Here is a 27,849-nt window from a genome sequence, read left to right on the forward strand (position 1 = left end):
ATGTAGCTACCACAAGTGACAAAACAGTGAAGTCATGTTATAATCGTTCAGGACCATTGTGCTGCCAAATTTTGTTAAAAGTTGCACCCATTCAATGATAAACAGCACACAATGACCAATTTAAATGAGGATCAGCCACAAGTAAATAATGTATGGACATGGGACATACATATGTAAGTCCAACGTCAGTTGATCTAGTTTCCTTGGACACACTGGGCTGTCTAAACTCCATATTGCATTCTGGATTGACATTATTGGGGTTGCTCCAGTAAAATATGCACTTCTAATTAAGATACAAAAACAACTGCATTTATGCTAAACTGAATTGACAAGAGCCTTGATTTTCCTATGTTTCTGATCTTATGCTATAAAAATAAATAACAATCATTATATTACAATATGCACCTAATAATCGTTGCAGTGCTTTTAAAATTGAACCTCAAAGCAATTTGATTAATACATCCTTATATCATTGGCATACACTTGCCATCAAAGTGATTTCATTTCATTATAAATGCCATAGCAGTCAGAATGTGAAGATTTATCCTGACTTATTTTTTACCCAGAACACAATTACTGAATATCTTTGAAGCAAACGCCAAAGACCACAAATGGTTTTACAGCAGGTGTGTGGATAAAGATCAACAATCAAATCAAACTGACCTTGATATCTGGGAATTGCCCAAGGTATGTGTCCATGGAGATCAGAGCATGGTCCACCAGTTTTTGATGAAAGTCAATCCACAGCAAGTCAGTATTCTGGAAGACAGCAAGCAGTTCCACAATGAGAGCAACACATCTGAGGCCTGGTGCATTCTCTATTAATTCTCTATCCTTACCTAAATTAAGTGTTGTATAAGGTTTCTGGGAGGCATGGTGCCACAGTGGGTAGTGCTGCTGCCTCACAGTTAGGAGACCCGGGTTCGCTTCCCAGGTCCTCCCGGCGTGGAGTTTGCATGTTGTCTCTGTGTCTGCGTGGGTTTCCTCCCACAGTCCAAAGACATGCTGGTTAGGTACACTGGCGATCTTAAATTGTGCTTGGTGTGTGTGTGCGTGCCCTGCAGTTGGCTGGCGCCCTGCCCGGGGTTTGTTTCCTGCCTTGCACCCTGTGTTGGGTGGGATTGGCTCCAGCAGACCCCCTTGACCCTGTGGTTAGGATATAGCAGGTTGGATGGTGGATGGATGGATGGATAAGGTTTCTTTTACTTAAGGTCCTGTCAGTCTCCTGATAACTTTTAACATCATTTATTTGAAACTGCACTTGCATAGAAACATAAATGGTATTTTAAAGATGTAATTATTTCATTTTATATGGCTACACACAGTAAATGTTGATTTGTAGCAAATATACTGTAGTAATGTAAGACAGTGGCGGCCTAACTGAAGTTCTTTGGTCTCCCTTATATAATGTAGCCTTTTTTATGAACATTATCTGAATAGTTCCTAGTGTGGCACATCACCCTTGTTTTCATCAAACCCCAGACTTGTGCTCTACTGCAGGCCAATCACACAAGATCTCACTGTAAGGGTGCATACATTGTCATTGCAAAAGTTGACTGCAAGTCAAAAGCAGGAACATTTGCTATGGTGTGGTTGTTATTGTCACAAACTTGCTCGTTCAAACTCCCACCTCTAACTCATCGAGTGAATTGAGTAATTCACTAAAAAAATATATGAATGCAGAACACATCCAAGAGCTACATCCTCTTTAGGAAGGATCCTAAGAGACTTTTAAGGAGACATTATCTAGCCAGACCATCTGAACAAACTTTACCAATTGTGTGTTGCAAAAAATAGGCCCGCACTTAGCAAACATGACTACAGTCTATGTTGCATTCTGTGTCATAATTGTATACTAACATGTTAGGATTCCATAAGTAAATCTGACATATGTGCAATTTGTATTATGTATCTTTATCAGTATTAAAATTGCATACTGTATATGGATTTCTGCCCCACACATAAATTTGTAACAGGAAACTACTGTATGCCTCATGTGGTATGGAGTCTAATATCTTTATTTCTTATAATAAGCCAAAGCTTACAGAAACTGTTACCTTTAACTGAATTTCTAATATAACTTAAGAAGTGTTTTGATTACTGTATAATAATTTAGGAAGTTGCTGTGGAATTTACACTTATACACAGCAGTAGACCAGTTTCCAGAATAACAGGAAAACCAGCAAATAAAGAAACAGAATGGAATGTCAACTTGTAGGATCAAGACTGGATTCCTTTCAACTAATAAATAAATGATTCATTATCATACTACTTACAGGGCACTGTCTGTTTTTATACATATCTGGTTTTCCGCTTTTTTTTAAACTTCCAGTCTGCTCTAATGCTTGAGATTGGAACAAATGATAGGCTCCGTTTGTATTGTAAAGTTAAAAAAGCAGAAATGAAAAACATTGGCAGATACATTACACACTTGAAAGAGTGAGGGGAAGTGGGTGAGCAGCCTGCTAAAACAAGCTCAGTTGTAAAGAAAATGAAACTTGTGGAGAGGAAATCAATCGCTGTGAAGTAAAGCCTACAATCAAATAATATAAGCAGAGTATAATCCTTGTAATATTGTGTACTGCAAATGTGGTAATAGCAGACTTTAAGGCCACCAGAGGGCAACACACCAACACAAATCAGAGCTGGCAGGAGGTCTAAAAGTTTAAAGTTAGGAGTGTGACAGAAAATCACTTTTACTGTCTTTTCAGTTCTTTATACAGCTAAGGTTTCTAAGGGCATGCACCAGTGTTCTTCCAAGCATAATGTAGACAGCAGAAAAACTATGTTTTTCGATGTGAAAAGAAACCAAAATACCCAAAGAAATACCCACCGAGACAGAGGAAGAACATGCAAACTTGACATAGAGAGTGACTAGGATGATTTATAACAGCAGTTCTTTGGAACCATGAGGCAGCAACATCATCCACAGCAATACCATGATACCCTTTCCATTTAGTTATTTATTTATATTTATGAAGCTTTGTCTCAAGTTGGTTGCTTAACACTGAACTTAGATTTAAACTACATTTGCCTGACTCATGAACAGGTGTTATGAAATGGATCAGAAAATGCTGCTGAACATTGGTTCCTGTGGACTAATAGACAAAACTGATTACTGTATTATTGTCTTAGTTTTTTCCAGTGATGACCTCAAATTAACTTTCCAATAGTATGTAGCAGCAACACGTGTCTAATCAGAAAGTGTATTATGGTGGCTCCTGGAAAAATGCTGCAGGAGCACTTAATTATGAAATAAGGTCAGAGATCCCAGGGTAGGCTGAGGCTGCCAGTAAGTAACCCTGAACTAGTGTACAAAAAGGCTGCCCATTATGTAGTGTAATTTAACTTAATGAGAGTGGCAAAAACGACAGCTTTTTGATAGGTGGCTTTAATGGACATCCTTACCTCAACTATGGTGGTCACATCTTCTTTCCCATACCACTCTGGCTCATATACCTCTTCCAGACATTCTGACAGCTTTTTGTATGACTCGTGCATAGCTAGAAAGAGCAGAGAAGCAAACTTGTGATCAGGCTAAAAGTTTAACACATCAAAGAAACAAGCTGTCCAGAAACACAGTCTGTAGGCTATGGAAACAGAGATTCTAACATTAAAGAAGAGCCTGGTTAGTAAAATATCAGTTTATATCTGCTGAGGAAAATGGATTGACAAATGTATTGTTTATAGTGATTCTCACCCAAAGGCTCTATGCATACCCATGCAAGCACGTGAAGCGACTTTTTTTAGATCACACAGTGTTTCAACTGTGGTAGCAGTTTAAACTTTTTTTATGGCTATTTTTGTTTGTGGCTTTCCTAATTCATAAAAAAACACACTATTAAGTATTATAATTCTGGCCAGGCTGTGCTCATTTTTTTAATAGAATTAAATCAACTCTTTAAGTAGAGGATATTAGTATCCACCATGAGGTAATTCACTGAGGAGCAAGCAATAAATCATCCAGAGCTGAAACTGGACAAATTATTTAATCTGTGGATTAAAGTGAAATACGAACATTTGCCAAAATCTAATGAAGGACATTTTTCCATTTTGTACCCATTTTATTTTAGTGGTGATACTACTTTTCTAACAAACCCTGAAAATTCTCAAACAAAACGAGTCTTCAGTTGATTTGGTGAGCACCCACCAGTAATTTATATTTAGCGGCTTGACTTAACATGCTAGGTATGAACAGGAGCACACAGAAAAGAAGTCATTAGATAAGGCATCCCTGCTTAAGTTGTTGTATTTGTAGTAGTATTGTCACATGTGCAGAGTACAGTGGAATTCAAGACCTTCTTCCAATCCTAATAACATAGCCATCTTAATTAATTAATAACAGAAAACAATCATGTGACAGATATGGCTAGAGAAACAGCTTACATGTCAAATATTTTGTACACTGCTTAGCATTTTCTTCAGATTGTTGAGGAGCATTATATTCTTGATTGAACATTATAGAGTCAGATAGCTCCTTACTGCTTTCCTAAAGTTAAGTCCATTCATTGTGTCCCACTATAATACTAACTCTGCACTACTTCAGACAGACAGTACAACCAGACAGACAGACAGACAGACAGACAGACAGACAGACAGACAGATAGATAGATAGATAGATAGATAGATAGATAGATAGATAGATAGATAGATAGATAGATAGATAGATAGATAGATAGATAGATACTTTATTAATCCCAAGGGGAAATTCAGTGCTGGTTATCTGCCTTAATTTATGTCATGGTCTGGTACACTGCAGGATGAATTGTGTTTCTTATGATTGGCAGCAGGGCTGGTCTGGTGGTAGACAGATCAGTACAATGACTTTGATTTTATTCTCACAATCCATTTTGATTTTTTTACATAGATTCTACATCAAGGTTCATCACCACCTAGAAAGTTAGGCTATCCATACTAATAAGAGAGCTGTACACAGAAACGCCAGTACTGATTTCTTTTAGTTTCTTGCTGGGATCTGTTTATAAATATTAGATCAGTGTGAACACCTTCCTAGAAAGATGTGTTTCAGCCTAAAGAAAAGGTGCTGTTCTTTGATTTTTACTAAAGGAAGATTGGACTGCACATCCTTACCCGTTTTGTTTCCCTATAATCCGTCTGCATTTGCCTGCTTACAGTTACACAAATAGAATGACACCTAATCCAAAATCAAGCAAATGACATACCACGCATTGTGACACCTTACCTTTAACAGCTGCTAAATAGGCCCTCAAATCCTTTTGTAGTTTGGTTCCTTCCATCTGTGGAAATAAAGTTATATTAAAATCACCAAATGCCATCCTTCTAATGTACCATTTGGAGGAAGTGGGTAAGCATGATGGGACAAGTGACGGTCCTTACTGCAGGAATTCCATTGACTATAGTGATTCCCTGAAGTTTTCCAATGAACTGACAGTAAGAACCCTAACCTGTCTACAGTTCATAGCCACTTCAACATTTAATTGTGAAAAGCAACACAATACTTTTCATTCTGCTGAGCACATAAAATAATACACGAAGTAGACACTAATATTTACAGCCATACATGTAAACTGTAAACATTAATTTGGATAATCAGACAGCAGTCAGTGTCTGCAGTTCCACACATATAACAGTAGAAATCTCCACAGTATTCTTTGTTTTGTCATGTTTGCATGTTCACACCTGGCGCAGCGTCTATACGTTCTCAATGGCTTCTGTCTTGACCATTTCTTCTGTAGACTTTGTCAGTGTGGTGGCCGCTTGTGTCTCATTTTACCCACAGTTCTAGGTAGTCCTTTTGGCAAGTAGCTTGTTTGCCATTGAAAGTGGTGTGAAAATATTTTTAATATTGGCATTTCTTCCTTTGCTGGTAAAAGGCTCAACAAATCAAATCATCACAGTCTCCCCAACATTTGAGTGGAATCTTTCTCTAAATAGGGAATAGTATTCAGCGTGTATTTAATATTTAAAGCAGTGGCTAACAAAACTTTGATGTCAGACATGACAGGTTTGCTTGACATGTCCTAAATGAAAGGGCAATACACTGTATAACAACTGCTCATCAACAGTTAAGCTTTGCCATGGTTTATAACAAATAATGCTCAGCAAAAAAGTATGCTGAGAGACTGATATAGCAGCAAAGCTGTCAGTATGGTATGAAATCATATGATTTCAGCATTCATCTGCCATTAAATTATTGTGACTATATGCATTGTAATTCAGAACATGCACTAACTCTAAAAGATTTGTACCGAAATCATATTTTTTCCTGTGCAATGTGTGCTTAAATAATTGTTTTTAAATGCAACGTTGCTGCACATGCTGAATTACATATAGAGAGAGTGGCTTGACAGCAGATGTACAGTATATTCACATCAAATATTTTTTTTTCCTAAATGGCACCTCATATATGAGCAAGTCCCAGGTAGCTATTTATTGTATTATCTTCATACATTGTTCGTCTGCTGTGTCTGTGAAAACATTGAGAGCATGCCACCTTTCTGCACTGTGCTCTTCATGCGAAACTTACCCATTCTTCTTTGTACCATCTTCTGCTTTTTTAGACCTTTAATTTTTGAATAGCATTTCGAAACTGACAACAGGTCAATTAGATATTTGATAATTACCTCAGTTCAAATTCTTGACTACATCTCATCTCCTGATCCCTATCATTATATCTGTATCGTGTTGAGTCAGTACAACAATAAATCTAAATCAAACTTGGTACACAACTTTACATTTTTTATCAAAAAATAGATTTTTAAAAGGGCCAAAGCACCCTAAATGTCATTATTACCTTGGCAAACATGATGCCAATCAACAATCAACATTATGCACCTTTTGTAATGTGTCATGTGCATGCATGACGGAAATATAATGAGAAAACAAAAAAGACAGATTATGCAATAGAGCTCAGCTACAACAAGATGGAAGGAAGATCCACAAAACACATTTTACTGAAAATGTTGTAGAAACAGAATGACCAGAGTTGCTGAGGGAGTAAAAGTCATTATTAACCTTAAGTATGTTTTGTTAGTAGACAATTAATTTAGCCCATAATATAAGGTAGGTCAGAGTTGTTATTTGTATCAACTTTAAATCAACTTTGAAAGATTTTTAGTCATCCTTAGAACATTAACAACCAATGTTGCTGATGTTGTCTTGTATAACATGTAGTCCTGCAGCAACTTGTGTACATCAAAAACATGTTTCTAGGTAAGAATATCATGCAGATGCTGTCAAGTGCAAGCCAGAGCAGAGGGACTGTGATGGTAATGTGGGAAAATCTGGTGTATAAAAAAAACGAGAAAAATGTATTACTATCTTATTCTGAATGGAATTTTAAAGTTAAAATAACCTGGACATTTGCTGTGCAGATATTTTGGAAAAGTCAAGGAAGGACAGAAGTGTGACATACATGCTAATGAAATAATTAAATATTTAAAAACTCAATGACAAATGACATGGGGAATGGTGTGTCATTCTCCATTGGTCACTTTCTTGTCTCCTTAACCCCCAGCCTTGAAAGTGGAACAGTGATATTGTTCCACTCAAACAACACAGGGACTGCTAGTTTCTTCCTGTCACAGACCCTGGTTCAAAAAAATCCTGTTTTTGAAAATTCTGCCTTCAAACTTAGGTATGAGGACAAACTGCAAAGCTCTCTCTCTGGATAGCGATGCTCCATTTAGACTGGTTTTCTGCATCAGTGGGAAGCGTATGAAAACTAAGTACCTTGTTGTACTGGAAGCTCTGTACACTGAAACTTAAACTCTTTTTTCTCTGATATTCTCACCACTAATCAAAAACCACAACTTCAATATGGATAACGGAAGTGACTGGGTTGGCATTTCACCAGAAGTATGTCAGCACTATCGTGTACATGTAGCCTGTTCGCTTTGCGGGCAATTCTGTAATTTGCAAAATGCAAACTCACTAAACAATTTTTTCAGGAGGTTTTAAAGATTTTTTGGGGGGTGCAAAACAACGGAATATTGCTCCCTGCAGCCTCATTAACACTTCTGTATTTACCTGTGTTCACAGAGTTTTGAGAAATTGACTCTAAAATGTGTTTCACGATTTGTTTTGCAAATTGTTTTGTGAAATGAAACACTGAGTTTTGCTGCAAATTCAATACATAGTACATAGCTAGTATGAAAGTGCGCCATGTGTCTGACAGCAGCAAAACTGTCAGTACAGTATACAAAAAATGCAGCCAGCACCAGTTTAACGTGGGGAAAAGACAACACATAAGACAGCACATTGTGAATCAAAAAATACGCGTGTAAAGAGCACAGCAGTGAAAAGCACAAATAAAATTAATGCAGGCTGTGTACTTTGTATTGTAAGGTATGTGAAAACATTACATGCACTGAAAAAAACAGTCAACTTTCTTTATTCATGAATACATACTGTATGCTGTAAAACTGTGTGTGTTTGTGTGAGGTTCAATATGTGTGAGTGTGTGTATATGATTCAATCGATTCAAGTGTTTGTATGTGATTCAATATGTGCACCAGCATTTCAATATACAGTAGCTATATTCAAATGATACTTTTTCTTCCAAAAAGCACCTAATTTGTGGACAAGTACCACATTCCATCAATCCTTCCATGTTCTTTCTCGCATTTTCCAACATTATTGGGTCTGCAGAAGCACTACGAGTAAGCCACCTCTGTGTTTTTACATGCAGTTCACTCTGTGTACAATGTGCCACTTCACATGTTCTCCTTTGCCTATGTCAAACTCTTAGTGGCAGTGTACTTTATATTCTAAATGTGAGAAACAATTGAAATGCAAATTCAGGTGAGTTTATATAATTTTAACTAACTAAAATAAATGGAGCACTAGTAGTTTGCAGTTTTGTGTATAATCATTTTTACCGCATGCATAACAAAAATATGAATCATTATAAGTAATATTTTTGCTGTGATTATCGTACATTTTTCTGGAGGAGAATGAGAGAGCAATTTATATTTGAGTAGCAACATGCAATACATGCAAGTGTATGTATGTGATTCAGTACATGAGTCAGCATTTCAGTATAGCTATACTCAAATCATATTTTTTTTTCTACAAGGCAAATCATTCATGGCCATGGTTTCCTAATTTGACAGCAGCAGCAGCGATAGAATTGTGTAAAGAAAGGATCAGCTGTTAGCCCTATGGCAGCATTCTTTATTTGCCCAACATAGGGTTAATATACTGAAGGAGCTTCAATGTAGATACTGTAACAGTAGCACTGGTGTTAAAAGAAGAAAGGAGGAATGGAGATATAAACCTCTCTTCTATTGATTGTTAGGAAAAATGTAAGATCACTGCAGAATAAGATGGAATTAACTCTACTGGCAAAACCACAGATGGAATATCATGAGTGTAGCTTTATGAGAAATGGCTGGATGAAAATATTCTAAATTCACATATTGCCTTTAAAGAATTTACTATGTTACAAGCAGATTGAACATTCCTAACAATGCAGTAAGGTTAAAATAGGGGGGCTAGCTGTGCTTGTAAACAACAAATTGTGTAATGCTGGACATAGAGCAATTAAAAAGAAAATAAGATATCCAGACATTGAGATGCTGAGTTTTCTCACGCCATTCTGCTTGCGGTTTACATCCTATCCTCTGCAGTTCCACATTTACATGTGACATCATACACAAAACTGTTAGTAAATTTCAGATGCAGCACCCCAGTGCATTCATTGTAATCTCTGGAGACTTCACTCAGGAATCTCTCTTAGCAACCTTACATGTTTGATCAGTTTGTCAAGTGTAGCATACGAGATAACAGAACACTCAGCCTCTTACATGCAAATGTCAAAGGTACATACAGCCCTACTGCTCTTCCCCATCTTGGGAGATCGGGCCACAATCTCATTCATCTTATACGCCAGTATAAGCCTATTAAAGAGTCAGAGTTGCCTTACACTTAGTAAATACTTACACTTTCTTAATTTACTTATGAATACTTCTTGATATATATGTATTTGTACCTTGTTAGCATACTTGAGATTATTATAATTCTTGTTATATGTATATTTGTGCCTTCTTTTTCTACTGATATAACCCTGCAATTTCCTTCAGGATTAATAAAGTTTCTATCTATCTATCTATCTATCTATCTATCTATCTATCTATCTATCTATCTATCTATCTATCTATCTATCTATCTATCTAGTTCTGTAAATCCTTCAATTTTCACAAAGAAAATCCACTGTTCATTCTTCATCCTCTTTTTCCATCTCCACAGTTGTACTACCACATAACACATTGTGTCAGAAGGTAACACGATCCCCACCACACCACTATAACACTTTAATCACTTTGGTAACAACTAATAAAGGTATCTTTCTGAGGTGCTAAATCAATGTAACAATGATATTCAAAATATTCCCCAGTTTGACAAATTTCTACCTGAAATTTGTCTTATTTCAACCAGCGTGCCACACACCATTACTATGTCACAATGTTAACTACTAATGAATATATGAAAACAAAACTGCAAGATCTGATTTTAATGAAGTGACTTTAAAGCAATATTAAACTGTGAATAAATTAATAAAAAAATTAATAATTGAAATTTAAAAAATGATACTTAGGGGTAGGGCAGCATTTTTATCTGCTTTTTTCACCGTTTAGGATATTTTTCTGCTATTTTTCAGCTGCCCAAGAGCAAAGCACATTATGAATAGAGAGTATGCATGCATCTGGAGTCTCATGATGGTACATGAGTGAATTTTCATTTTAAGAGAGATAACAAAAGAACACTAGATAAGTCAGGTACATAGACACAGGGCCGTTTGAAGGAATTTGGGGGCCCCAAGCAAAATGGACATGGAGGCCCCCCGCACGCACGCACTCACGCAAAGGAACCACAGCATAGCCATACAGTACATATTTCTGCTAGCCTACCTGCTGCAAAATTGCACCATTTGTACAAGACAAGTAGAGCTATTTTATGTGTGTAATTTATCACTTACCACTGTCTGGTTTTTTCTTATCCTCCTCTTCCTTTCTCTTCTTTCTTTTTTGGCTTCCTGAAGCATAATTCCGCTTCATGACTGCCGAGGAAGTTTTGTATTTTGCCGGCAGCAGAGATTGCGTGGTTGGCTGGCTGCTGTCAGCGAGGGGAGCCCCCTTGAGGGGGATCCCGATAACAGTGTCATTGCACTTTACTGCATTCACTATCAATGGGGCGCTCACACAGTTTGTCGCTGCATTTTATTCTTAACCAGTCGTTGTCTTGGGGCCCCAGGCCAGTTCGGGGCCCCAAGCAATTGCTTGGTTTGCCTGCCTTGTCGCGACGGGCCTGCATAGACACAAGTTGGTGAGTGTTGACCCTAGGAGAAAGGCAAGGGTAAAAGAGCACACTTAAAGTGGGGGTCAATTTTCAGTAGATAGGTATTGCATTGATAGTTGCTTCGGATTAGAATGGAAGAAAGCATTATTCTGATGTTCCAGCCATAGCCCACTTCTATCACATCCACCAATCACTGATCACCGTTTAGGATCTTGATTTATTTGCCTTTTATGCATTTTGATAAACTTTTCTTAGCTGTAAATGCCTGGTTTAATCCTTGAAAACTAATGCAGTGGCATCCTGTGACATGATCGCACTAATAACTACATTTCCTATATGCAACTGTCCTCTGCTGTCATATATTGGAATGATGCAGCCAGTGGAGGGAGTTAAATGTATATGTGCTGATTTGAAGGTTGTGGTGACAGTTTCTGTCAGTGATTTCGCAAGAACAACACAATCTAACCAAACTTTTCTTATAACTCAAGTTAAATCTTCCACTTAATGACCAATTAAAGATGCAGTTTATCACAAGAAATTCAGGGCCTTCTGTTTTAGTAACAGCTAGCTGCAGATTACTCTTCCCACAATTTCAAAAAAAGAAAAGCTTGGTAAGTTATATTGCAGTTTCCTAGCTAAATATAACAAGTATTAGCTGTGTATTTTTAACTGTATTTTGTAGTTCTGCATGCATAAGTTTCAGAACATCTGTTTATCTGCCTATTTCTGCTTTGAGGAAACAGATATAGTAACAGAAATATCAATGCGTGATATGGTAAAGAGGCATCAACTGGTCGTCAAATTAGTATATTCAGTTACTCATCACCATCAGCTTGTTTCTTCTTGGTAAGGGAAACTGGTATGTTACATTCTCCTCGAAGACACAATAAAGTCTCAAAATTTAGTACTGGGAAAAAAACATTTTGATAGTGTAATCCTGGCATTTTGCACATGTATTTTTATTCCTGACACTGCAAGGAGTATTTTATTGTTTTGTCATCATAGAAAAGAATTAAATCTTCCTCCAATCACAATTTCTAGTTAAAGCAGAAGTCTTGTTTTTCAAGATTTAAATGTGATTGTGGTCTGTTGGTGAGGAAATTGTAATTCATCATGTTATCTACATACTGACTTTAAGTTAACACTCTTTCAATATTTGGCATCAAAACATTTTCATGGTCTGTAACCATGAACACTCTAAGAAGCCTCACTAAAATCTATTAATCATAATATGATTAATAATGTGATTCAAGAAATTTTCTTACTTGTAACAACATCCAACAACTGTAAAATAATTAATACAGATATACTAGTTTGTTTATTTTTCAAGAATTTTCTCAGAAGTTCATCTACGCTCTGACTGTCCTCTCACAACTACAAGTCTACTTGCCCAGTTCCACTCACTACACTTAGATGTTAGTCCCACACCACAAAAAATTGAGGAGGGTCCTGAAGATCCCACTGGATTTCCACAGAAATAAAAAAACAAAATTTACTCCAGTGTAACAGTGAACTTAAAAATATGTTTACCAAAGTTTCTTTGGTACACATAATGATTTTTGTACATTACTCAGGATTTGTTTTCAAGGCTTTGCAAGCTTGCTGTGGGCATGAAAATTTTTATTTGGTAGCACATACACTCAAGAGTAGGTCTTTTCACAAATGAAAATAATGACGTTTATTAGCAGATGAAAAATCTTAGTTGATATTAACAGTCTGTGCAGAAGCAAACACTATCATGTTCATGACTAAAACAATGTCATGGCAAAATCACTGTGCTTTAACATTATTCTCGTATTGGTGCTTGGGAATTGCTGTCAAGGGCTTTAAATAAAAAAGTTTTACAATTGAATAATTTCTCGGAGCAACTATTTTTTAAAGTTAATGTTTGTTTTAACACATATACTAGGTTGCCTGGTTTCACAGGTACACCTAAATTTTATGAGGCTCACTGTAGGAGCTAATATTGACATTCCATCCTGCCACTGACCTCAGCTATATTCAGATGTATGCTTATTTTTAATATGAACATTTGAATCTTAATTTTTGGTTAATTTGATACCCATAACATAGAGAGTTAAAGGCTCTTCAGCACTGCCTATAAAATAATTGATGAAATTAGGATCATGCTGACATTTGAGATGGTCTCCCCTAGACTTTCTCGTATACTCAGATATGGAGATGGATATTTGAGGAGTAAACTGCAAGACAATTATTATATTTTTATATTATGTACATTAAAGAACCATTAACAACTAATTAAATCAAATTAATAACATACTGAACAATTATTATAAAAGTAAAGTTGAATAAATCGGATCCTGCAGCTGCATGAATAAATGGTAAAGCACCTCTTCCGGTTAATTAAAATAGCCCAAAGGTTGATGGAAATCTATGTTTTGTACCTAATACTTGTATGCAAAATTTGGTTGACCTAAGTGAAAGCATACTCAAGTTATCGTGTTTACATACACCCACAGACAAACAAACAGACACAATTCCAAAACTGGTATTTTTGGATTCAAGGATGTCTAAAACGACAAGATTCATCAAAATCTCGAAATGGAATTTTTGAAAGATTCCAGTACTTTCCCTATACTTAGAATACAAGAAAGCCAGGGAGGTGTAAAACGTCGAGATTCATCAAAATTTTGACATCAAATCTTTGGACGATTCCAATACTTTCCTTATCCTTTGTATACAAGAAAGTAAAAAAATTACTCTTTATGAAACAAGTAGACAGAGAGATGTGGAAAAGATAACCCAATAAGTACTCAAGTTTTGAGGGAGCTAGTTCAGTAAGTTACATTTATTTAAGACTAGCAAAATATCCGCGCTTCGCAGCGGCGAAGTACTGACTTAAAATTTTTATTAAGAAGAAAATTAAACCTTTTTAAACTGAGGGAAAATATGCCAATAATTATTTAAGGATCTCTTTGTATACCACATTGTGAGTTCGGCCCTCAGGTTGTAATATGACCAAGCTGTGCGCTGAGCTTACTCTTGAGCATGCAACGTACAGTTGGCCATGTGAAAAGTAATCTTGTCTGAAATCTCACAGCTTGGATTGCTGCTGTCATAATCGGTTTGAGTTTCATGGTTTGTTTCAATTACGACAGTATTTGCAGGACTTTTGTTGAAGTGACATTCGGCAACTGTCAAGTGTTGTAAGCATACAACCAGTTTCATCGATAACTTCACATCCTGCTTTTGAGAGTTTAAACATCCATAAACATCAAAGTGTCCACTACTGAAATCGTCACCTGTGAATCTATGATGTTTAAGAGGCATTGGTGGCTGTCGAAAGGTGTAAAATATTTGGCCATTTCGGTACACTTGAAAGCGACAACCGAACAATTCAGCGGCAGCCATCAACTCACATGCAGAACCATAGGTGAAGGGCTTAAGCATTTCACTCTTCTAGTGCTCCTGTGTAGAATAATTATCTCTTGTACCGTCATCAGTCCACACCTTGAACCTGTCCCAGTCATTCAATACATAAGACACAATGTTCCTCCGGATATCAAGAGTGAGCCTGATATGGCCGTTCAATATGTAACAAAGAGAATGGAAAAGGTAAGTGCCATCTTCGGGCATGGAAACCACTCGGTAAGTGACAGTTCTTTGATCGATGGTGATCACCTCGATAGACATGTTAATGGGGGTACGGTTGGAATGATAAAGGAAATGGATACCTGAACAATGTAAAGTAAGTCTAAAATACCTACACAATAACTATAATCGTAATAAACGAACAATAAAACAGCAGAGAAGCCGTGGATTAAATAAAAAGGCTGTAGTTATCAGCAGGGAGACGTGAATCCCGTGGCAAAGCAAGGAAGGGAATGTAAAGACCAGAGAGACGGACGGCCTTATATAGGCAGGCAGCCAACAACGTGGTAGGCATTGGGATGGGAGACCCAACGCCGCCTCACACGGTGACCGAGCTGCAGGCTATGGACGTATATATGTACGTAAGTAGGATTCAGTTAGCGTTGGGAACCCGCGTACCAAATTTCTTGAAGATGGGCCCATAAGTAACAAAGACCGTTGAAAAGTTCAATATGGCGGCCGACAGTGGCATTATACCACCGAAATAAGAACCAAATTTCAGCCTTCTACCTACTTGGGAAGTTGGAGAATTAGTGACGTTGGAAAGTTGAATATGGCGGCTGACAGTGGCGTCATACCAAAATAAGTACGTACATTGGTTTCGGTTAGTGCAGCGAAGCCGCCTACCAAATTTCGTGAAGATGGGGCCATAAATAAAAAAGTTCAACGTGGCGGACGTTGTCAACCGTTATGACCGTTACGCGTAGAATTTCGAAATGAAACCTGGTTAACTTTTGTAAATAAGCTGTAAGGAATAAGCCTCCCAAATTTCAGCCTTCTACCTACAAGGGAAGTTGGAGAATTAGTGATGAGTGAGTGAGTGAGTGAGTGAGTGAGTCAGTCAGTCAGTCAGTCAGTGAGGGCTTTGCCTTTTATTAGTATAGATTGTAAATACGATACTAGAATTACAATTCCTTTGTTTAAAATACATTGATTTTGCACAAATAAGCAATATGTTTTTATGTGAGAGTTCAAATAAATAAAATAAAACAGTAGTTTAGTATAAGTCATGTTGTCGTATCTCTTCCAGTTAGGTCTAAGCAAGGTGCTTTAAGGTCATCATCTAAATGACATCCATTGATACATATAATTCCTTTGAGTTGGAGTAATCCTTAAAGTGAAAAAATAACAGATAGATACTAGTATCCGCAGATATTCAAAATTTCAATATTAGCATGAGAAAAGCAAAAATGGTATCATGCCATATGTAATATATTGTGTTGTATTCATTGTATGTTGTTGATATAATGCTACTGTCACTAAGCTTTGGACAACATGTCTGTAAGAATCTCATTGTATTATGTGTTCAAGAAAGCATATTTATCACTGATATTTGGCAGCATCAAAATCAAGTTCTAAGCAAGAGACTCACTAAGTATCTCAAGAGGGAAGCTCAACTGAAGCAACAGAAGCACAATTCTTACCAGCTGCTTGTTGAAGTTCTGTACACTTTCTTCAAACATCTCATCTTTTGTCTCATCTGCTTTGCCCAGCTTCTGCATCACCTGAAATCAAAGAAGCAGCTTAGATTAGGGTGATCTAAAATAACAACTCCATTATTTTCAGCATTTAATATGGGTTTCATCTCACACTTTTAAAAATCCAAAGAAGCTGAAACTCATCTGTCGATCATCTGCTGATGATGATCAAGCCCACTGATTAAGGGGCTTTTTTATCTGCCGTTACAGATTGGATAAGAATAAAAGTCAACAGGGTTTGCAAGCTGTTAACCACAGACTGGTACACAGTTTCAAGGCATTCCACCAGCAAGATATAAACAGCAACAATGTCAGATTATTTCAATTACTCTGTCTTTCTTGAACACCTTGACCTTATCATAGCTAGAGACTTTACTACTCTTCAAGTCCCAAGTGCCTTCCTTAATTTCTTTTTATTCAAGTTTACTCTTGTTTCCATCAAAGAAGAAGGCCCCAGGGGTAACCAGGATGTGAGGCTTGAAATCACCAAGACTGCTGCTCCCAGAATACATAACACAGCACAAGGATTCTTTTACTGAGATTCTTCTGGAGCTATGTGTTGTAGCTCACATTTTGTGGTCCATGAAGTAGTGGTTGGTACTGTAAGGTGAGATCTGTTAGCTGCAGAGCAGTTTTATCTTCGCTTTGTTTCGTACTTCCGAACCTGCAACACCTTTCTAACCACATGAAAAAACAACTTAACCACACAAAGATTAAAGTGTTTGACTTGTTGGCCTCGTTTCCTGTCTCAAACTCTTTTAACCATGAACATAAAACATTTATATCTCCAGCACAGATGATCTTTTTGAGATTTTTTTGCTATCCACTTTCTTGTTAATATTATCAGACTACAGTTGGGGAAAAAAATTGTGCTGTGAATCTTTGGAATATAACAGGCACCATGAATACCCTGACATCTTATCTTTTCAAAAACAGTTTTTAGGATACTGCAAATTTTAAGTCCTAGAAGTGCTGTTGAGTTAAAAATAATATGCCATTATCTCTTAGATTTTCCGCTTACTTTTTGACCCAATTCGTTTTGGGAAAGAAAGCATCTGAGGGTTTCAAGCTAAAGTTTACCTTTATTCAATAATAACTGCTGACCAAGAGTGCATAGAAGAATGTCAATGCATGCTATACAAGTGACAATAAACTTGAACTAAGATGAATTCTGTGCCTTACTTATCCCCCGGAGTGCTAGACGGCAACTCCCCTCAGTTACACCAGCGCCTTGGATACCCGCGGAGCTCCATGGGAGTTGCGGTTGGACACAGTCCTGTTGGGTTCTGTGGGGGTGGCCAGGGGGGAGCTGCAGAGCCCTACTTTGGGCATCCACCACACCTGGGAGTGATTCCAGGCCTCCCTAACAAGCCACCTGGAATGCTCCCAGGTGCAGCTTAAAAGGAGCCAACTCACTTCACTCAGGGAGCCAGAGTCAGGAGGTAGAGGGCAAAGGTTGCCAAAGGAGGAGTGGAGGCAGAAAGAGGAAGAAATAAAAAAAGTGCTGTATGTTGTACACATTGTACTGTGCTGCTTGTGAGAGCAGTTTGGGAAGCTTTCCCACTGAAAGTGAAGTGTGTTGTGCTTGAACTTGGGCCTGGCGTCTGCTTGTGTCAGGTTTGGGTGGCTAGAGTGCCCCCATGTGGTCATATTCATTTACACTTAGAACCCAAACTTGTCCTTGAAGCTGTGCAGTCACTTAGTTTCTGATGTTGCAAATGCTACAAACAAATCAAACACACTGCAAAAGCCCTACTCTCTTATTTATGTCTTTCTAAACAGGAAAACCATTTATATACTGTAATTATAAACTGTCACTAACAAATGGCAGCTAAGACTGCAGGGCTATTAGCCCATTCTGAAAATACACTGCCTCAAGAACAGTGCTTATTGTCCTCAGCTTATATTGCAAAGTGGAAAACTAGCTACAGCCTAGTACAAACACGAGCACTTGTACAATGCCGGGGTAAAGTAATCTCATGTATAAAGCTGAATGTCCAGTATGCTGGTTTGTGAGTAAATTCAACAATTGTATTTCATGTTCCCACAGAACTAATCCTAGCCCAACAAGACTTGAAAGATCTTCAGGCCCCATCTAGTGAGTGGTAAATACTCAGTTAAAGATTTACTCAGTAACAATAGTGCAGAAATGCATATCTCCCATCCATCCATTATCCAACCCGCTATATCCTAACTACAAATGGTTTTACAAACTGTATGAGACAGCATGAATGCAGAATTATCAAGCAATGTTCTACCAGTAAATCAAAAATAAACTGATAGTTAGAATTTAAAGATAGCTCTGACATACTAAGCAGCTGCTGTACATACCTCAGTGTACTGATGGGTGCTTTAATAAACAGTCTTGTTAAACATAACACAAGGCATTTGTCAGCTAAGGTTCACTGCTGACCCTCAGACAGCATGGCAATGCAGCAAACAGAATGGTGCATTGAAAAATGATGATGATGATGATGTTGTATCAACTAAAAAATATTTTATTGATGGATACTTTTGGTAGATTTTTTAAGAGAATTCATACACATAGACAATGGTTAGAATTCATGGTGTTAGCCATTGTACCCGTGTGCTGCCCTAAATATGCAATAAATTTAAAACAAATGTATACTGCATGCACCCTTGTGAGCAGAGGCCATCGTTAAGGTCTTCAAATGAAAAAAATTTGATGTGCCCAACACATGAATTTTGCCTTACAAAACACACAATAGTTATCTCCATGGGGCAAAATCTTAGTAACACTTTAGATGAGGTACTGCAAAAATGAATCTATTACTTATTTACTCATGCAACTAGACCTTAACAAAGGCTTCTTTTTGTCTTCATAACATGTACAAAGCATCAGGTAAATGGTTATTCATTTGTGTAAAAGATGCATTTTTGCAGTAACTAAACTAGCTAAAGTAATAGGCTTCTAGTATTTTCCAGTACATAGTGTGGCCTCCAGGGGGCGTTGCAGCTCCCCAAATGCCCAACACAAACAGGCTTGGGCACTGCAGCTCCCCAAACGCCCAATACAAACAGGCTTGGGCACAACGCTTCCCTCAGGGTTGTTTTTATTTTACTTTTATTGAATTTATTTAAAGCAACATTAATTAATGTAACATTCCATACAATCAAGTCAAACTTAAAACTAAATTCAATTCAACAACCTCCCATGAGAAAGAGAGAAAGGCTAACAGCCACAGTAAAACTTTTGAGAGTAGTATAGAGGGAAAGGAGTTTTTCTCCACAATATAAGTGCTTATTCTAAAATATTATTGATTAGATCCTGCCAGGTTTTTAAAAAGTTTTGAAAAGATCCTCTAAGATCCTCTTGATTTTTTCCAATTTTAAGTAGTATATAAAATCAGTTATCCACTGACTTAACAGAAGTGGCCTTCGAATTCTTCCAGATGAGGAAGATTCTACATGTTAATAGTGAAGTAAAGGCAGTTACAGTTTGTTTGTCCTTCTCCACTTTAAGTCCATCTGGGAGTATACAAAACACAGCTATTAATGGAAAGGGTGTCTGATAGACATTTAACATTTTTTTGTCCAGAATGATGTTAATTTAGTACATGCCCAAAACATGTGGTCCAGTGAAGCTGGAGCTTGATTGCAATTTTCACAGGTTGGATTTTGCCCTGGAAACATTTTGGACAATTTTAAATTCTGTGCATGGCTGACTTCTACTCCTTTTCTGAAATGTTGAGTAAGAGATCCTTTTCCCGCTGTACTTTGAGATCTTTAAAAGAAAGGGACTTTAAACTAGAATCCCTGAAGCCTACGAAAAAAACTCATAATCCTGGGCCACCTTAAACTCCTTCACACCTTTCCATTAGCATCTTTTGTTTTGCAAATGTGTTGATCAGCACCAGCAGCAGGCAGCCTGCTATCCCATCCCCCTACTGACACAGCTTATCATATGCAAAGTTCTCCCGGCTCAAGTTTGTTTATCTGGGTGTGAGGTGCCTTGAATTGTGTAGGGTAAATAATATATCGTTATTTAGAACACATACTGTACATTTCATGTGTGTTCCATGTCTACAACGATCTGTGTAAATGTAGGATTACGGGAAATGTGAGGCACTTAAAATGTTGAACACATAACTAGAACAGAAACTTTTTTTTATGTTCTACTGATTACTGACCAAATGCTGACATGAAGTGTATAATGTGTGAAGACTGAAGTCCAAATATTAAATAAACACTTTCACAATAGACACAAATATAGCAAAACAAGTGCACCTTTTTTCAAGAATTTAACCAAAGGAAAAGAAATTGGGATAGGGTACGACACACACATCCACATATAAATCTGCTTGGCTGGTGTAAAGGTAAGAACTGCTGTCTGCAAGTCAAGAGGTGGCAGGTTTGATCCCAGGGCTTTCATGCATTAACTGTTTTGAGTAGTATAGTGTCTATAAAAACATACATTTGATTTATTTGAGTCTGTAACAGCCAGTGTAAATGTATGGTATTTGTAAAAGTTAGTGTTTTGTTTCATTATTCACTTTTATTCTCTGAGTCACGTTCATGCTTCCCCCAATCTGACACTGTTAGTTTTCAAATAAAGACATACTATAACAGAGGTGAACTTAGATGAGGATGAGGGTTCTACATCAGAGAAAGAAAACAGAAGCCCTCCCCGCAAGAAACATCCAGTCACACATAAGAACAACACAGCTGCACCAGGTATATAGGCGAAAGATGGCACCGTTTGGATACAGCAAGAGGTCAGGCATCATCCTGCCAGTGAGTTTACCACAGAAGTCCTTCAACAAAACAGCAGGACCTACAGTGCTCTCCAAGGTATCGTGCAAAGATCTGTTTGCGATTATGTTTCATTATGGTCTTTATATAAAAAACATTTATATGTTACTTATATAAAAGCCAGATCGAATATTATTTATCTTGATTTATTTACTTATCTTCCTGCAGCGTAAAGTCACAAGTAGACTGCAGAGCTTCCTATGCTTGATCAACATGGGCATGCTGACAAAGTACATGTGCATTTCCACTCCTTATTCAGGAAAAGATCCCAGTCGTCCCATGGGAGAAATATTTAATCCAACTTGCAATGATAAAAGGGAAAGTGTCCAATCTAATGTTGTTTGCTAGAGAATTCATTGGAAAAAGCACACTTTTGTAATTTTGAGTCCAGATATCTTTTGAAATTCTGCTGGTACAGTTAGGGCTGCAATCACTGAATTGTGCGAGTCTAATGTATACAGTACTAAATTATATGCGTATAGTGATATTTTCTGTTCATTGATGCATTTCAAAATTGAACAGCCAATGGCTCCATGGTGATTGCAAATAGCAGTGGTGACAAGGGGCATCCTTGTCTAGTTCTGCGTTCTAGTTTGAAGTAGTCTGAGATGGTGTTATTAATACAAACTGAAGCTTCTGAACTGGTATACAGTAGTACAATGCACATATGTTAGGGACAAACCCAAATTTATGCAAAGTGGTGAATAGGTAATCCCATTTAACCATATCAAATGCTTTCTCTGCATCCAAAGATTATAAGATCTCTGGAGTGTTGGACTTTATGGGTGAATATATTACATTAAATAGGCATCGAGGATTAGAAGCCAAATGTCTAACTTTAATAAATCCAGTTTGGTATTTTGATATTTCTGAAGGGAGTACTTTCTCAGTCCTTCTAGCCAGGACTTTGGAGAGTATATTAACATCATTATTCAGAAGTGAGATTGGTCTGTATGATGCACATTGTAATAAGTCCTTGTTTTTCTTAGGAAAAACAGTAATTATTCCTTGGCAAAAAGTTTGAGGTAGAATTTTATTGTTTCTGGCGTCTATAAATGTTGCTAATAAAAGGGGAGCTAATTTGACTGAATAGCTATACTAATAAAAGGCAAAGCCCTCACTGACTGACTGACTGACTGACTGACTGACTGACTGACTGACTCACTCACTCACTCACTCACTCACTCACTCACTCATCACTAATTCTCCAACTTCCCGTGTAGGTGGAAGGCTGAAATTTGGCAGGCTCATTCCTTACAGCTTACAAAAGTTAAATTCTACGCGTTATGGTCATAACTGGAACCTATTTTTTCGTCCATATACTGTAATAGACTGCAACTCGATGGCCGTGGGAGGCGGAGATGAGTCTTGCGTCTGGCATCATCACGCCTCTCACGTAATGCCACGCCTCCCACGTAATTGAGCGCCTGCCCATATAAGGCCGTCCCTCAGCGGCAATCCAATAGAAACACTCTGACACTAAAAATTCAGATGAAGATAAGATGGTCAGGGTGGTGTTTGACACAAACTCAGCGAAACTGCGAGAGAAACTTTTAAGTGCCGGGTCTTAGCTAACATTAAGTAAAGCCATGGACATCGCAAGATCGCACGAGATAGCACAGGCACAGCTCAGAAGCTTCAATGCATGTACTCCAAGCGGCTCACATGAACTGACTATGAACGCAGTACGCAGAGAACAAGCAAGACCTCTAAAGAGCGCGGAGACTTTTGATCACGTGAACGTGTCTGCAAAAAGTGGCGTTTCCTGCACTGTAAAAATACTATAAAAGTCGGGCAGCCGGCGCGCGCGTGTGTAGCTGTGCCAGCCTTTGAGACGCTGACTGCGCTTCTGCCTTAAGTGAAAGTAAACACTTTTAATTTTTTTTTTTTTTTAATTTTTTGTCTGAGCTATAGCCCAGACAACTGCAAACACGGGATCCCATATCTAGACCGCGGAAAACTAATATTAAGGCGCTTCGCACTTTCTTTTGCACGTATACGATTATGAGGTCGTCAGGTCGGATTATGAAGACACGCACAGGAGTTGAGGACCGACAGTGCCATCCCGGCCAGTTAATGGCAGGGCCGTCTCTCCAGTCTACACGAGACCCACCGCAACGCTCATGTCGTCAGTGAAGACGTCTCTCTACACTATATAAAACAAAAAGGCAAGTTTTCTTTCTTTATACCTTTTTTCCTTTTATCCCAAACCAAAGCCTTTCTCTCTTAACACTGCAGAGGACACAAAACTAATTTTCTTTAATTGCTAGTACTGCCGGTAAGGCACATTACCACAGGCAGAAATTTGGACGTTCACATACAAAATGTAATTTTTATACCACAGCCATCGTGTAGCGCCTTTCAAAAGGGATCAACTACCAAGAGATGATCCATATACAGTACATTTTAGCTGCTGTTAGTACTACTTACCTGTTATGTTATACCATCTTTAAAATGTAGTTTACCCGAAACCACTCGAGTGGTGCTCAATTTATCTTTACTTCTTAAAACGTTGATGTTTTACTTTAAATAACATAGACTACATTTTTTTCCCTTGCACTCAGTGACCAAAGCTATACACACACATATAGACACATACATATATATACACATATATATATATATACCTGTGTGTATATATATATATACAGTGGTGTGAAAAACTATTTGCCCCCTTCCTGATTTCTTATTCTTTTGCATGTTTGTCACACAAAATGTTTCTGATCATCAAACACATTTAACCATTAGTCAAATATAACACAAGTAAACACAAAATGCAGTTTTTAAATGATGGTTTTTATTATTTAAGGAGAAAAAAAATCCAAACCTACATGGCCCTGTGTGAAAAAGTAATTGCCCCCTTGTTAAAAATAACCTAACTGTGGTGTATCACACCTGAGTTCAATTTCCGTAGTCACCCCCAGGCCTGATTACTGCCACATCTGTTTCAATCAAGAAATCACTTAAATAGGAGCTGCCTGACACAGAGAAGTAGACCAAAAGCACCTCAAAAGCTAGACATCATGCCAAGATCCAAAGAAATTCAGGAACAAATGAGAACAGAAGTAATTGAGATCTATCAGTCTGGTAAAGGTTATAAAGCCTTTTCTAAAGCTTTGGGACTCCAGCGAACCACAGTGAGAGCCATTATCCACAAATGGCAAAAACATGGAACAGTGGTGAACCTTCCCAGGAGTGGCCGGCCGACCAAAATTACCCCAAGAGCACAGAGACGACCCATCCGAGAGGTCACAAAAGACCCCAGGACAACGTCTAAAGAACTGCAGGCCTCACTTGCCTCAATTAAGGTCAGTGTTCACGACTCCACCATAAGAAAGAGACTGGGCAAAACGGCCTGCATGGCAGATTTCCAAGACGCAAACCACTGTTAAGCAAAAAGAACATTAGGGCTCGTCTCAATTTTGCTAAGAAACATCTCAATGATTGCCAAGACTTTTGGGAAAATACCTTGTGGACTGATGAGATAAAAGTTGAACTTTTTGGAAGGCAAATGTCCCGTTACATCAGGCGTAAAAGGAACACAGCATTTCAGAAAAAGAACATCATACCAACAGTAAAATATGGTGGTGGTAGTGTGATAGTCTGGGCTTGTTTTGCTGCTTCAGGACCTGGAAGGCTTGCTGTGATAGATGGAACCATGAATTTTACTGTCTACCAAAAAATCCTGAAGGAGAATGTCCGGCCATCTGTTCGTCAACTCAAGCTGAAACGATCTTGGGTGCTGCAACAGGACAATGACCCAAAACACACCAGCAAATCCACCTCTGAATGGCTGAAGAAAAACAAAATGAAGACTTTGGAGTGGCCTAGTCAAAGTCCTGACCTGAATCCAATTGAGATGCTATGGCATGACCTTAAAAAGGCGGATCATGCTAGGAAACCCTCAAATAAAGCTGAATTACAACAATTCTGCAAAGATGAGTGGGCCAAAATTCCTCCAGAGCGCTGTAAAATACTCATTGCAAGTTATCGCAAACGCTTGATTGCAGTTATTGCTGCTAAGGGTGGCCCAACCAGTTATTAGGTTCAGGGGGCAATTACTTTTTCACACAGGGCCATGTAGGTTTGGATTTTTTTTCTCCCTAAATAATAAAAACCATCATTTAAAAACTGCATTTTGTGTTTACTTGTGTTATATTTGACTAATGGTTAAATGTGTTTGATGATCAGAAACATTTTGTGTGACAAACATGCAAAAGAATAAGAAATCAGGAAGGGGGCAAATAGTTTTTCACACCACTGTATATATATACAGTAATCCCTCGCTATATCGCGCTTTGACTTTCACGGTTTCACTCTATCGTGGATTTTAAATGTAAGCATATCTCTATATATATTACGGATTTTTCGCTGGTTCGCGGATTTCTGCGGACAATGGGCCTTTTAATTTAGGTTACATGCTTCCTCAGTTTGTTTGCCCAGTTGATTTCATACAAGGGACGCTATTGGTGGATGGCTTAGAAGCTACCCAACCAGAGCATGTATTAGATATTAACTAAAACTCCTCAATGATATGCTTCCTGCGCAGTGCTTGATTGTTTGCTTTTCTTGGTCTCTCACCCTCTCTGACATTCTCTGCGCCTGACGGAGGGGCTGTTTGCACAGAGGATACGGACGCTCCTCTACAAAATGCCACTTTATCGTGGTGCTTCGGCATACTTAAAAGCACAAATTGATTTTGTGATTGTTTGCTTTTCTTATCTCGCGCTCTCTCTCTCTGACATTCTCTGCTCCTGACGGCGCTCCTTTGAAGAGAAGATATGCTTGCATTCTTTTAATTGTGAGAAAGAACTGTCATCTCTGTCTTGTCATGGAACACAGTTTAAACTTTTGACTAAAGGGTGTTATTTCATGTCTAGAGGGCTCTAATAATGTTAAGTGTGGGAGAGTTTATAAGGCCTTAAAATATATAAAAATAACCATACAAACATATGGTTTCTACTTCGCGGATTTTCACCTATCGCGGGGGGGGTCTGGAATGCAACCCCAGCGATCGAGGAGGGATTACTGTATATATATATATATATATATATTATATATACTGTATATATATACACACACATACATACACACACACACATATATATAATTTGTGTCTGTGTGTATGTATGTATGTATGTATGTGTGTGTATATATAATGTAGATAGGTGTGTATATATATATATGTATTTGTGTATATATATTTATATGTGTATATGTATATATGTAGATATATGTATATATATATGAAGATATGTATGTGTGTGTATATATATATATATATATATATGTATATGTATATGTATATGTAGACTCAAACCGATTATGACAGCAGCAATTAGGGAATCCATTTCCGGATGGTTTTATCCATTCCCGGGAATTCGGGAATCCCGCATGTCATTTCCGGGTAGGGATAACACAGTGCACGGGCATCTCACATGTGAACGGTTTTAGAACGACTGACACTTATTTTTAATAAAACTACTGCAGTATGTTGACACCAATAAAAGACTAACCTTATCTACAAGCAGTTCATGCTGTCATATAAGTACATGTATCTAGTTCAGGAGTGCCTAATGCGTCGATCACGATCGACCAGTAGATAGCGTTGCATTCAAAAAAAATTTTTTTTTTTAAACTTTAGTCTATCATATATCCTCCCTATGGCATTTGCCACTTGATTGACATACAGGCCAGTCTGAGATCTCCTTTCTTCTAAGACACTGGTCATCCTGAACGCACGATGAAACGCGCGAGCTACTGCAAAACTCCGGCTGTGATCTAGTTAGCCTTCCAATTTATATCGACTAAAGAAGAGATTTTAAAAAAAATTGTTTGGGGAGGGTATGGGCTTTATGTGTTTTAGAAGAGGATTTTTTTTCTATCACAATGTCACAATCGAAGTGCGTTTGTCTAATCTGTCAATCTATCGCTGCTATTCCAAAGAAGGAAAATGTGGAAAGGCACTTTCGAACTGTTCATAAAAACTACGAAACTGACTTCCTTCCGAAAAGCGATCTGAGAAAGAAAAAAGAGAGGGAACTAAAATCGCAGTTAATAGGACAGCCGTCATTTTTCACTCAGCTGAATTCAAAAGCTCCTTGACTGCATTATTCGGCGGCTCTACTTATTTATGTGAGTCAGCCTTTTCCCACATGAAGATTATTAAATCCAAATACTGTAGTGACCAGAAATGTATTGAATTGCTATTGTGCCATAAAGGTTATTCAGTTATGCAAGGTACGACAACATATACAGTATTTTATGTATAAAGTATACTCAGTGTGTATATATATACAGTGGTGTGAAAAACTATTTGCCCCCTTCCTGATTTCTTATTCTTTTGCATGTTTGTCACACAAAATGTTTCTGATCATCAAACACATTTAACCATTAGTCAAATATAACACAAGTAAACACAAAATGCAGTTTTTAAATGATGGTTTTTATTATTTAGGGAGAAAAAAAATCCAAACCTACATGGCCCTGTGCGAAAAAGTAACTGCCCCCTGAACCTAATAACTGGTTGGGCCACCCTTAGCAGAAATAACTGCAATCAAGCGTTTGCGATAACTTGCAATGAGTCTTTTACAGCGCTCTGGAGGAATTTTGGCCCACTCATCTTTGCAGAATTGTTGTAATTCAGCTTTATTTGAGGGTTTTCTAGCATGAACCGCCTTTTTAAGGTCATGCCATAGCATCTCAA

The 27,849-nt window shown here is 37.8% G+C and overlaps 1 protein-coding gene across 7 annotated transcripts in view; it reads right to left on the reverse strand.

The window, feature by feature from the left end:
- LOC120531263 (myc box-dependent-interacting protein 1) overlaps positions 1-27,849 on the reverse strand; it is a 125,283-nt gene that overhangs the window by 43,015 nt on the left and 54,419 nt on the right. For all 7 annotated transcript variants that reach the window (XM_039756517.1, XM_039756519.1, XM_039756518.1 and 4 more), the window contains exons 2-5: positions 16,317-16,397; positions 5,204-5,258; positions 3,409-3,503; positions 664-759 (exon numbers count right to left, since the gene is read on the reverse strand). In XM_039756517.1, the coding sequence (XP_039612451.1) occupies positions 664-759; positions 3,409-3,503; positions 5,204-5,258; positions 16,317-16,397 (327 nt within the window). The remainder of the gene's footprint in view (positions 1-663; positions 760-3,408; positions 3,504-5,203; positions 5,259-16,316; positions 16,398-27,849) is intronic.

This window comes from Polypterus senegalus, chromosome 6 (genome assembly GCF_016835505.1).
Source record: "Polypterus senegalus isolate Bchr_013 chromosome 6, ASM1683550v1, whole genome shotgun sequence".
Taxonomy (NCBI): Eukaryota; Metazoa; Chordata; class Cladistia; order Polypteriformes; family Polypteridae; genus Polypterus; species Polypterus senegalus.